This window comes from Pseudophryne corroboree, chromosome 2, assembly GCF_028390025.1.
Source record: "Pseudophryne corroboree isolate aPseCor3 chromosome 2, aPseCor3.hap2, whole genome shotgun sequence".
Classification (NCBI taxonomy): domain Eukaryota; kingdom Metazoa; phylum Chordata; class Amphibia; order Anura; family Myobatrachidae; genus Pseudophryne; species Pseudophryne corroboree.
Window position 1 is genome coordinate 617704223 of NC_086445.1, and position 12365 is coordinate 617716587.

A 12365-nucleotide genomic window follows, 5' to 3' on the forward strand; every position below is an offset into this window, starting at 1 on the left:
TGTATAAAGGGAAGGAGTTATTTGGGGGTCGGTCCATCGGACCTGGGGACCACAGCAACAGCTGGGAAATCCAACCTTTTTTACCCCAAGTTACATCTCAGCTAAAAAAGACACCGTCTTTTCAGCCTCAATCTTTCCTTTCCCATGAGGGCATGCAGGCAAAAGGCCAGTCATATCTGCCCAGACATAGAGGTAAGGGAAGTAGACTGCAGCAGGCAGCCCTTTCCCAGGAAAAGAAGCCCTCCACCGCGTCTGCCAAGTCCTCAGCATGACGCTGGGGCCGTGCAAGCGGACTCAAGGTGGGGGGGTAGTCTCAAGAGTCTCAGGGCGCAGTGGGATCACTCGCAAGTTGACCCCTAGATCGTACGAGTATTATCCCAGGGGTAAAGATTGGAGAGTCGAGACATCTTCTCCTCGCAGCTTCCTGAAGTCTGCTTTACCAACGGCTCCCTCCGACAGGGAGGCAGCATTGGAAACAATTCACAAGCTGTATATCCAGCAGGTGATAATCAAAGTACCCCTCCTACGACAAGGAAAAGGGTATTATTTTTCCACACTATATTGTGGTACTGAAGCCAGACGGCTTGGTGACACATAGTCTAAATCTAAAATGTTTTGAACACTTACATAAAAGGTTCAAATCGAGATAAAGTCACTCAGAGCAGTGATAGCGAACCGGAAAAAAGGGGACTATATGGTGTCCCTGGACATCAAGGATTACCTCCATGTCCAAAATTTGTCCTTCTCATCAAGGGTACCTCTGGTTCGTGGTACAGAACTGTCAATATCAGTTTCAGACGATGCCGTTTGAATTATCCACGGCACCCCGGGGCCTTTTTACCAAGGTAATGGCCGAAAAGATGTTTCTTCAAAGAAAAAAGGCATCTAAATTATCCCTTACTTGCACGACCTAAAAAGGGCAAGTTCCAGAGAACAGTTGGAGGTCGGAAGAGCACTATCTAAAGTAGTTCTTCGACGGCACGACTGGATTCTAAATATTCCAAGAATCGCAGCTGTTTTCCGACGATACGTCTGCTGTTCCTAGGGATGATTCTGGACACGGTTCAGAAAAAGGTTTTTCTTCCCGAGGAAAAAGCCAAGGAGTTATCCGACCTGTCAGGAACCTCCTAAAACCAGGAAAGGTGTCTGTACATCAATGCACAAGAGTCCTGGGAAAAATGGTGGCTTTTTAAGAAGCAATTCCATTCGGCAGATTCCATGCAAGAATTTTCCAAAGGGATCTGTTGGACAAATGGTCAGGGTCGCATCCTCAGATGCACCTGCGAATAACCCTGTCGCCAAGGACAAGGGTATATCTTCTGTGGTGGTTGCAAAAGGCTCATCTATTGGAGGGCCGCAGATTCGGCATACAGGATTTGATCCTGGTGACCACGGACGCCAGCCTGAGAGGTTGGGGAGCAGTCACACAAGGAAGAAACTTCCAGGGGGTATGGACGAACCTGGAAAAGTCTATTCACATAAACATTCTGGTACTAAGAGCAATCTAAAATGCTCTAAGCCAGGCGGAACCACTCCTGCAAGGAAAACCGGTGTTGATTCAGTCGGACAACATCACGGCGGTCGCCCATGTAAACAGACAGGGCGGCACAAGAAGCAGGAGTGCAATGGCAGAAGCTGCCAAGATTCTTCGCTGGGCGGAGAATCACGTAATAGCACTGTCAGCAGTGTTCTTCCCGGGCGTGGAGAACTGGGAAGCAGACTTCCTCAGCAGACACGATATACACCCGGGAGAGGGGGGTCTTCATCCAGAAGTCTTCCACATGCTAATAAACTGTTGGGAAAGACCAATGGTAGACATGATGGCGTCTCGCCTCAACAAGAAACTGGACAAGTATTGCGCCAGGTCAAGAGATCCACAGGCAATAGCTGTGGACGCACTGGTAACACCTTGGGTGTACAAATCAGTATATGTGTTTCCTCCTCTGCCTCTCATACCAAAGGTATTGAAGATTATACGGTGAGGAGGAGTAAGAAATACTAGTGGCTCCGGATTGGCCAAGAAGGACTTGGTACCCGGAACTTCAAGAGTTGGTCACGGACGACCCGTGCCCTCTACTTCTGAGAAGGGACCTGCTACAACAGGGTCCCTGTCTCTTTCAAGACTTACCGCGGCTGCGTTTGACGGCATGGCGGTTGAACGCCAGATCCTAAAAGGGAAAGGCATTCCAGAAGAAGTCATTCCTACCTTGATTAAGGCAAGGAAGGAAGTCACCGCGAAACATTATCACCGCATTTGGCGAAAATATGTCGCGTGGTGCGAGGATCGGAGTGTTCCGACGGAGGAATTTCAACTGGGTCGTTTCCTACATTTCCTACAATCAGGATTGTCTAGGGGTCTCAAATTGAGATCTATTAAGGTTCAAATTTCGGCCCTGTCAATATTCTTCCAAAAAGAATTGGCCTCAGTTCCTGAGGTACAGACTTTTGTTAAAGGAGTACTGCATATACAGCCTCCTGTGGTGCCTCCGGTGGCACCGTGGGATCTAAATGTAGTTTTAGATTTCCTCAAATCCCATTGGTTTGAACCATTGAAAAAGGTGGATTTTAAATATCTCACATGGAAAGTGACTATGTTACTGGCCCTGGCTTCCGCCAGGAGAGTATCTGAATTGGCGGCTTTATCTTATAAAAGCCCTTATCTAATCTTCCATTCGGATAGGGCAGAACTGAGGACTCGTCCGCATTTTCTCCCTAAGGTGGTATCAGCGTTTCACCTGAACCAACCTATTGTGGTGCCTGCGGCCACTGGCGACTTGGAGGACTCCAAGTTGCTAGACGTTGTCAGAGCCTTAAAAATATACATTTCAAGGACGGCTGAAGTCAGAAAATCTGACTCGCTGTTGATACTATATGCACCCAACAAGTTGGGTGCCCCTGCTTCTAAGCAGACGATTGCTCGTTGGATTTGTAACACAATTCAACTTGCTCATTCTGTGGCAGGCCTGCCACAGCCTAAATCTGTTAAGGCCCATTCCACAAGGAAGGTGGGCTCATCTTGGGCGGCTGCCCGAGGGGTCTCGGCATTACAATTCTGCCGAGCAGCTACGTGGTCGGGGGAAAACACGTTTGTAAAATTCTACAAATTTGATACCCTGGCAAAAGAGGACTTGGAATTCTCTCATTCGGTGCTGCAGAGTCATCCGCACTCTCCCGCCCGTTTGGGAGCTTTGGTATAATCCCCATGGTCCTTTCAGGAACCCCAGCATCCACTTAGGACGATAGAGAAAATAAGAATTTACTTACCGATAATTCTATTTCTCGGAGTCCGTAGTGGATGCTGGGCGCCCATCCCAAGTGCGGATTATCTGCAATACTGTACATAGTTATTGTTAACAAATTCGGGTTATATTGTTAAGGAGCCATCTTTAAGAGGCTCTTTCTGTTATCATACTGTTAACTGGGTTTAGATCACAAGTTGTACGGTGTGATTGGTGTGGCTGGTATGAGTCTTACCCGGGATTCAAATTGCCTCCCTTATTGTGTACGCTCGTCCGGGCACAGTACCTAACTGGAGTCTGGAGGAGGGTCATAGGGGGAGGAGCCAGTGCACACCACCTGATCTGGTAAAAGCTTTACTTTTTTGTGCCCTGTCTCCTGCGGAGCCGCTATTCCCCATGGTCCTTTCAGGAACCCCAGCATCCACTACGGACTCCGAGAAATAGAATTATCGGTAAGTAAATTCTTATTTTCAGCAACAAAAATATATATATGACACAAAAGAACTTCAACAAGTAGTGCAAGTGTCTGTCTGTTGCCTATTGTGGTGTCAGTCTGCATAGCTAGTAAGGCTCTAGCGCAGACTAAAAATAATTGTTAACGGTCCTATGTTAAGCATTGGCAATTCAAATTAAAACAGCGGTAACATCGGAGTCTCGGAAGTACTCCGCCTGCTATAACTAAAGATAGTCTTTTCAAAGGGCCAAGTTCCTTTGGGTACCAGGGTTCATGCAGAAACTTCGAGTGAGAAGGGTGCATTACACCAGCACTTATATAGTGCGGGGGTTTTGGGCAACATACATTGCTAAAAACCAGTGAGTCAAGGCCTCCATTTGTTTTTTAGAAAATATTAGTGGACTTTGACCACTATTTAATCGTTTCAAAATAACGCGATCCGCCATTGGCAAATGCGTCTGTGTTAAACATTTTAAAGACCCAGGATACATTTGGGTCATTAGTCTCTAGGTATGGAACCTATGAGATCACTGTTAAAAGAAGCTGCAGAGTATATCTGTAAAGCCTCTACTAACGCCTGTTTTTCATCGTAGCTAGTTCAGCACGACTAGGACAGAGCTTGTTTGGTCCTAAATTTGATATTCAGCCATTACCGCATCCAGTATCAAAACGGAATACTGGTACCGGCGTTTAATCCCTTTAGACTTCCGTTTTTCAAAGGCGGTTGTACAAAACAGTCACGCCTTGTAACGTCGGGACGCTACAGTCAGCAAGCCAGTGGTTTGATGACCTCTTTTCCAATTGTGGAAGCGCGTCTTTACATGTTACTTTGAGGGGTTTCCAGACTTCAATTCATGGATGTCTCAGCTATTTACAGATTAAAGGACAATACTGGCTCTGTCGACCGGTTTGGCAGGTTGCCATTTAGTCTCTGCTGGGTTTCAGCTGTCTTTATAATCCAAGCAGTAGTATACCAACAGAGTCAGGGTTACATATTCCCTCTGTTTGAGCAAAACCAGACGGCTCTGTCGCAATCTCAATCAGCAGGTCACTTACTGCAGTGGGAAAATGAATTTTCTGCGGTTAGTATTTGTTTATTGGAGCACAAAGTGGCATAATGGCACTTGATCTTCACAATGCGTATTTACCCATTCCGGTTTGATCTTCACGGGTTCTAGCGTTTGCAAATCGCCACAACCATTATCCATTTCGGGTCTACCGTTGCTTATCGCCTCGGGTATTTACCAAAGTTATGTTGGGGAAGATAGCTCATCTCACATAAGAACTCTGTCTCAACAGAGTTTCTCTACCTTAGATGATCTGCTCATAAGAACTCTGTCTCAACAAAGTTCCTCTAACTTGCGCTACTAAGGTATACTGCGGTAGCAGATCAAGTTCGAAAACAATCGCATCTAATTCCGTCTAAACGATGTCAATTCCTAGGTAAGATTATAAATCAAAGACTTTTACCTACTACACCAGCAATAACAAATGTACGTCTAGTAATTAGTGCAAAACACGCACACTAGCGGTACATTGGTGTATTCACCTATTAAGAATAAAGATGTGTTTTCAATTTAGTTCGCCACCCTTCACTCGCGTTTCCCACAGAGGGAAAAGGGTGCATATACTCTGGACGACAGTCGCAGAGGGTCAGGATTTGTAGTTAAAATCAGCAACAAAGGTTCTAAAACACGACAGATTGCTGTCGATAAAGGTCCTAGAACTCTGTGCATTTTACAATGCAATACATGATTCGCTTTCAGTCTGACCAGGTATATACTCTGGTTTCTCTTCAGAACGAATAAATCTTTCGCCTTTTACTAAAGATTTCTGTGGAGAGGAACAACCATGAGTTTCAGGTAAATGTTTGATGCCTGTCTCACGCTGGCCTTAAGCAGTCAAACAAGGCAACGGCAGTTGCATACACAACAACCAGTGAGAACCAAGAAGCCGCATGGTAATGCGGCATGTGACTCAAATCCTCAATGGCTTAGAACACCATTATGTGAAAATGTCACATTACGTGAGTGGACATCTGTTAGACAGAGGATCTCACCCGTCAGGATTTGGATCCTGAAAACTGGACATTAAATCCAGAGGTGTTTCATATGTGAGTCCACAGAAGGGGGTTACCCTCAAGTATACATGATGGCATCTCGCCACAATTACAAAAGCTCAGTATGTGTACAAAACAGATCACAAGGGCAGTGGCGGTGGAGTCGCTCACATTCATGTGGTCATTCAGCATCGTGTATCTGGCTCCACCAGTTTCCGCTGCTCTCTCCGTTGTCAAAACGGCTCATAAGACAGTTTGTCACAGTCATACTGGTGGTAGCTCATGGGTTTCGGAGAAGTTTGCTTCTCGAATTTTCAAGGAATACTTGCACACGATCTTGGCCCGCTCATAATACGTCCAACCTGTTACATCAGGGAACGTTAGTTTACCCATAGTTACCTATGTACCTATTATCTATGTACCGCAGCTGCGGTTGACGGGGTGAGGGTGCAAACGCCCTCTTAAGAAATTGAGCATTACAGTATCGGTTATACTAACCATGTTACGAAATAGTAAGCCGTTTAAGGCAGCTCATTTTTACAAAATTTCGTGTGCTTACATAGGTTGTAAACCTCGGAAGTTTCCAACATCATCCTTCAAGTAACCCGTATTCTGTTAAACGGGGTGGGATGGAAAACTGCGTTGATCTGCACGAAGAGTGCAGGTATCTGTGTGATAAACTTATTGTCAAAGACGTTTGCCTCTATTGGCGTCTGTACACATCTTTCTACAAGGTGTCATCAAAGTTCACACTCTATTTATCCCACCTACAGCGCCAGGCGACTTGAAGTTGGGTTCAGATTTCTTACAGTTTCATATTTTGAACCCTTTCAACAAATGGGAATTAAGTTTCTCACTTTGGAAAACAATTTTCTTATAGCCTTGGCTTCGGCAAGGGTTTTGTTTTCATATTTGGGTGCCTTGTATTCCAAGCCACCGTATTTGAGTTTTCTCATGACAAAGCAGATCTTCGGACGAATCACGCTTTCGTATTCTTCACATCAATATACCAATAGGGGTTTCCTGTGTGGACAGCACATTCTAGAATTCTGAATGTGGTACACGCATTACGCGTTTATATATGTCCCGAACGTCAACAGTACGTGATATGAATACGTTGTTTGTTCTCTATGATACTGCCAACTGGGGTTAGCCAGTTTCTTAGCAGACATTATCCAGTTGGGTAATAATAATGACTACAAGTCAGGTTTACTTTAAGGCTAAGTTACAATCGCCTGCGTCAGTAATAGCTCATCCCACAGGTCTGTGGGAATGTCAGACCCAATGGGTCGTGGAGTGTCTAAAACGCGGCTATATAGCCTTCATGTGCACCATGTTTGTGCACGTTTACACGTTATAAATGGTGGCGCCATCAGCATCTAGCTTTGGGCTGCCTACTGTTACAAGTATCAAACAGCTCTCCCGCCCACGAGGGAAGCTTTGGTACGTCCCAAGAGTACTCCAGTGACCCCTAGTGGATGATAAAGAAAATAGGATTTTGGTACTTACCAGGTAAATCCTTTTCTTTGAATCCATAGGGGGCACTGGACGCCCACCCAGAGCAGTTTTACCTGGGTTGTTTTAAGCTCAAGGGAGCTTAGGGTAACAAGTTTTACTTGATTGATATTAAGCTCAGAGGAGCTTATGGTAACACATTTTCACCGATTGGTTCAAATTATAAAGTTCTATCGGTTATGGTGTCAACTGTTTAGTTGACAGTAAGGTTATGGGTCAACATTGTTGTTGTCCGTTATGTTATAGGTATTCTCCATTGTCAACCTCTCTATATCGTTCCTGTTCGCTCAGTAAAAAACACTGAGACAGTACACTGAGGTACTCGGGGATATGGAGGGGTGGGAGGGTCCTAAATTTGAATATTCAGTGCCTTTGTTCGGCTCCGCCCGTCCATATCCCAAGAGTACTCCAGTGCCCCCTATGGATTCAAAGAAAAGGATTTACCTGGTAAGTACCAAAATCCTATTATTTGTCCGTGGTTCTCCAGGCACTTCAGTAGTCTCCGTCTGAACCCCTGGAATCGGTGCACTTCAAATGGCTAACAGCAAAGACCCTTTTTCTTCTGGCTATTGCATTGGCCCGAAGGATGTCTGATTTGGGGGCACTCTACTGTCGCTCTCCTTTTCTGATCTTTCATCGAGACAGGGCTGTTATTCGAACTAGTCTTGGCTACCATCCCAAGGTGGTGTCCGATTTCCACCTTAACAAAGAAATGGTGGTACCAGCCTACCACTACCCGGACCTCTCGGCGGTGGAGGCCTCCTTAGACGTAGTCCATGCCTTTCAGATCTACATGGATCATACCAGTTCCATCCGGAAATCGGATTCCCTCTTTGTCCTCTACGGGTTCCACAAGAGGTACTGGCCAGCTGACAAACTGATTCTGGCCAGTTGGCTTTACATAACGATCTCACAGGCTTACTAGCAGGCTGACCTCCATGTGCCGGATACAGTTCCTGCTCATTGTACATGCTTTGTGGGTCCTTCATGGGCAGCCCGCCGTAGTATATCTGCAGAACAACTCTGCAAGTTGGCCACATGGTCTTCTGTCCACACCTTTCTTAGGTTCTATGTCTTTGATACATTTTGCTTCTCAGGATGCTTCATTTGGATGCCGGATTCTCCTCTCCGCCCAGGAGTGTCCCCTCCCTTGGACAACTGCTTTGGGACATCCCCATTGTCTCCCCTGTGGAGTACTATGGACCCTGAAGAAGAAAAGGAGAGTCATGGTAGACTTTTTTTTGTTGTTAATTCTTTCTTAGAAGTCCTTGGGGCCCACAGGGCACCCACCTTGACGCACCTGGCTTCTATGGGTTTTTTCTCTTTTCTATTGCCTGAGAGTGTGATTCTTCTGTGTCAGTCTTCCTTCTGTCCTGTCCTGCTCCTGCCTTGGGCTTGTTGACAAAACTGAATAGCCTGGGCTGTGGGTGGGGGTATAGGGGGGAAGGACCGAGCATCCTGGGATATGTTAAAGCTTTAACTGTTTTGTGCCTGGTCCTATCCAAGAAAGAGTTTAACAAAGGTAAGTCTACCATAACTGTCCTTTTACCAGTATTCTCTGAGTTTCAATAAACACACTTGGTGGCCAAAAGACATGAGAGATAATAGGTGGCGTAGGATATTTGGCTTAAATTGCAGTATTGTGCATTTGACTGATAACATTGCAATAGAAAGTGATTACATAGAAAGCACATTTAAACGTGCTCTAAAGTGTATTTCAGTCATCCCTAAAATTGCTCCCGTAATCACTTAAGTGGGGTTGTCCATATATTGTCTAAGCCTGAAGAGCAGTGTGTTAAAAAAAAAAAAAAATAAGGCATCTCTGATTCTTTTTTTGTAGATGAAACTCCAGTAACTATTAAACGAGAGCCAGTGGAAGCTATTATAGAGAAGCCAAAACCCCGTTCCAAGAAAAGCAAAAGTTTAGTAAGTACATGATTTTTCATAGCTTGATGCAGTTTCTCTTGTAACTACGTAATCCCTTCAAGACTTTCATGTAAGTTGAGGAGCTTTCAGTGGTGTAAAATACGTAATTAGGTGCCATCCGACTGCATGTTCATGGATTCACGTGGAGCTGCATGAATATTAAATATACGTAGCCTAGGGTAGCAGCACATGCAGAAAGTTCCATTCGCACTACATCTCCCGCCCCCATTCTCTGAATTGATTCTGTTACTGTTTCAGGTGGATTTGTATGTCTGTCTTATCTGTGGGAGTGGAAGTGATGAAGACCGTCTCCTTCTGTGCGATGGTTGTGATGACAGTTACCATACCTTCTGTCTTATTCCGCCACTCCATGATGTGCCCAAAGGCGATTGGAGATGCCCAAAATGTCTGGCACAGGTATCACTTCACTCTTGATCTTTAAGACCATGAACCGTAACTAAACGTTAAAGGTGTTGGCTTTGAACAGTTTCCCTCTAATATCATGCTATTGTAACGTAACACCATTTCTCTCCCACTCCGTCACCTTACAAGGCCTCTCCCTGCTCTAGCAGGTTTCCCTGTGACTTATTCATGGAGCTGCTTCCAGGGACTTTGAGGGTTCTGTAACATGGAACAAAATATAACAATTCCACTTGCCACTTTAAAATTAGCGTCAGCTAGTATTTATGTATGGGAGTGTGGTACAAAATGGTGACAAGGACGGGAGTTAGACATTCCGTAAGTGTTGACCTTATGAACTGATACAGTATGTGGGAAGATTGATGGCATGCCACAATATTTCGTTTGCAGCTTGTGATTGGCTCTGCTTCTTGCATGCCTCCAATTTGAAAAAGCCGTAGTGGCTTTGAGAATAACTGTTGCGTAGCGAATGCCCCCAGGTTTCCTGCTAGGGAAGATAGATGCTTAGTAAAAATGACTTATTAAAAGGAAACAGTTTAAGCTACAGGCTTTTTTTTTTATTTTATTTTTTTAAAGCTTCTTTGACCCTTTTTTTTCTTTTACATTTTAAACTCCTCATACTGTTCTGTTGTTCTGTTACAGCAGGGAAAGACCTATAAGCACAGCTTCTCCCCCCCCCCCCCCTCCCCACACCCCCTGTGCTTCGTGTGGTTAGGTCACTGTGAGAGTAATATGTTACCAGAACGTGGGAGGGTCAGCTGTAGCATACACTTTTAAATGGAAAGCTTCTCATTGACTTGTGATGTGGGATATATATTTACTGTGAAATGGCTGTTTCTTTAAAGAATGATGAATAGCTTTTGTCTTGATATTAAAAAACAAAAAAAACTAAAAACTCCTATCTAAGAGACCTTTTACATGTTTCCCCAGGATTTCACCCTACAAAATGGATCATCTGATGGTCCACAGTCCCAAGAGAGATGGGCTGTGACAAATGTTGAATATAACTTTGTATGTGATTTGTAAAATATTGTTTCATCCTAGACATTGCTTTTTGTTCATTTTAGCTGGAGAAGACAGAATGCCTAATTTGTTTGTTGTTTAGTGAAAACTGGCCTAGAATTTTCCAGGGAGTTAAATGAATGTGGTTGTGACAAAAACATTTATTTATTTATTTCTAAAATATGGCTGTTTTCAGATGCTGCAGCTCTTTGTTCTACAATGCATGGCAACAAATATCATTAGTCCTTTCATATAAGGGGTTTGGATAAAACCAGATTGATTTTTTTTTTTCTTTCTTTTTATTTTTTAAAGGCAGTAAATAGTATGAGGTAGAGTTACTATGCAGCGTTTTGGCAAAGTTTCCAATGACCAGTGGCTTAGACCAAGTGATTTAAAAGCGACTACAGAAATAAATGTTAAACAAAGTTTACTTGGCTTCTATTTCTGATGCGGGTTTAAATCCATAGGTCAAACTGTCCGTGATTGGTCTCTTTGACAAACTGCTGAGTAGTGAAACTACCCATATTTAGCTTTAAATACTGCAGCAAAACACTTTTGATAAATCAAGTTTTTTATATATTACGTTTTCTAATGTGAGGAGTGGATTTTGCAAATGTAGGTTATAAATTGTTCATCTTAAGGTGCTCATCCACTAGTGCAGGCCTGGCCAACCTGTGGCTCTCCAGCTGTTGTAAAACTACAAGTCCCATCATGCTTTGCCACAGTTTTGCTATTAGGGAATGCTAAAACTGTGGCAGGGCATGCTGGGATATGTAGTTTCACAACATCTGGAGAGCCACAGGTTGGCCAGGCCTGCACTAGTGCAAGGTACCGCATGTGAATCTCTCATGCGATACCCCGCCAACTCATCTGACAGCTCCCGGACGGCTGGACCGCATACGATAGATACATCGTATGCGATCCCAGTGATGGCTGCTGTATCCGACAAATCCTTGTGACAGCCATGACGATCTCCGGATCGGATCCAAGGCTCACGGGACCGGGGATCGGAATTGCAGGTAAAACACATATGATGTGACACATTTCACCCGATGGGTCGTGTGAAAAAGGGCCATATCACACTAGTGGATGGGCACCTTTACTCCATTGTATTGCATAGACTATATTTGGTTTGCGATTTGTTTGTGTTGTACTTGTGTTTTTAGAAACTTGTTGAAAAGTCTCAAAAATGGCAACAAAATACTTCTATCCTAATAAATGTGATGTTCAGCGAAATAAAATAGTGTAATGTAATCTGTTTGTTTAGGGTTAACCAAAATGTGATCGATATCAATATTTTTGATAGACACAAACTTTTTTTTTATTCTTCATGAGATGGCCTTAACATGTTGGGTATAAGCTAACTCCATTCTAAAAATGTTTTAATAAGTAGATTTTTATTGATTTTTCAAGAATTCTAAAATGATTTTAATGAATTAAAATCACTAGACATATGTATTTGTACTAAACCACCATTTTTGTCAAACCCATGTTGCTGTGCTTATATTTCAGCATCATTTCCTCTGAACTCCATAACAAGTTAATTAGTTGCTTAAATTCACTGTACTTTTACAGGTTATACACCACTTAGATTGTATTTTATGAATTCATGACCTGTCCATTTATTCCAGGAATGCAGTAAACCACAAGAGGCATTTGGTTTTGAGCAAGCAGCCAGAGATTATACCCTACGCATGTTTGGAGAGATGGCTGATAATTTCAAGTCTGACTATTTTAATATGCCTGTGCA

General features: G+C 43.7%; 1 protein-coding gene and 1 non-coding gene across 4 annotated transcripts in view; both read left to right on the forward strand.

Moving 5' to 3' along the window:
* The window catches only part of KDM5B (lysine demethylase 5B), a 220018-nt gene that overhangs the window by 156012 nt on the left and 51641 nt on the right, over positions 1-12365 (forward strand). Inside the window, exons 8-11 of one of the 3 annotated variants that reach the window (XM_063954821.1) lie at positions 9108-9193; positions 9452-9610; positions 10544-10624; positions 12247-12365. The exon at positions 12247-12365 is cut by the window's right edge and continues 1 nt beyond it. In XM_063954821.1, the coding sequence (XP_063810891.1) occupies positions 9108-9193; positions 9452-9610; positions 10544-10624; positions 12247-12365 (445 nt within the window). The remainder of the gene's footprint in view (positions 1-9107; positions 9194-9451; positions 9611-10543; positions 10625-12246) is intronic. The other 2 variants (XM_063954822.1, XM_063954823.1) reach the window with 2 other exon arrangements.
* On the forward strand, positions 5473-5587 carry LOC135054108 (U5 spliceosomal RNA). Its single transcript, XR_010243360.1, has one exon. It is a non-coding gene; the product is annotated as a U5 spliceosomal RNA (small nuclear RNA).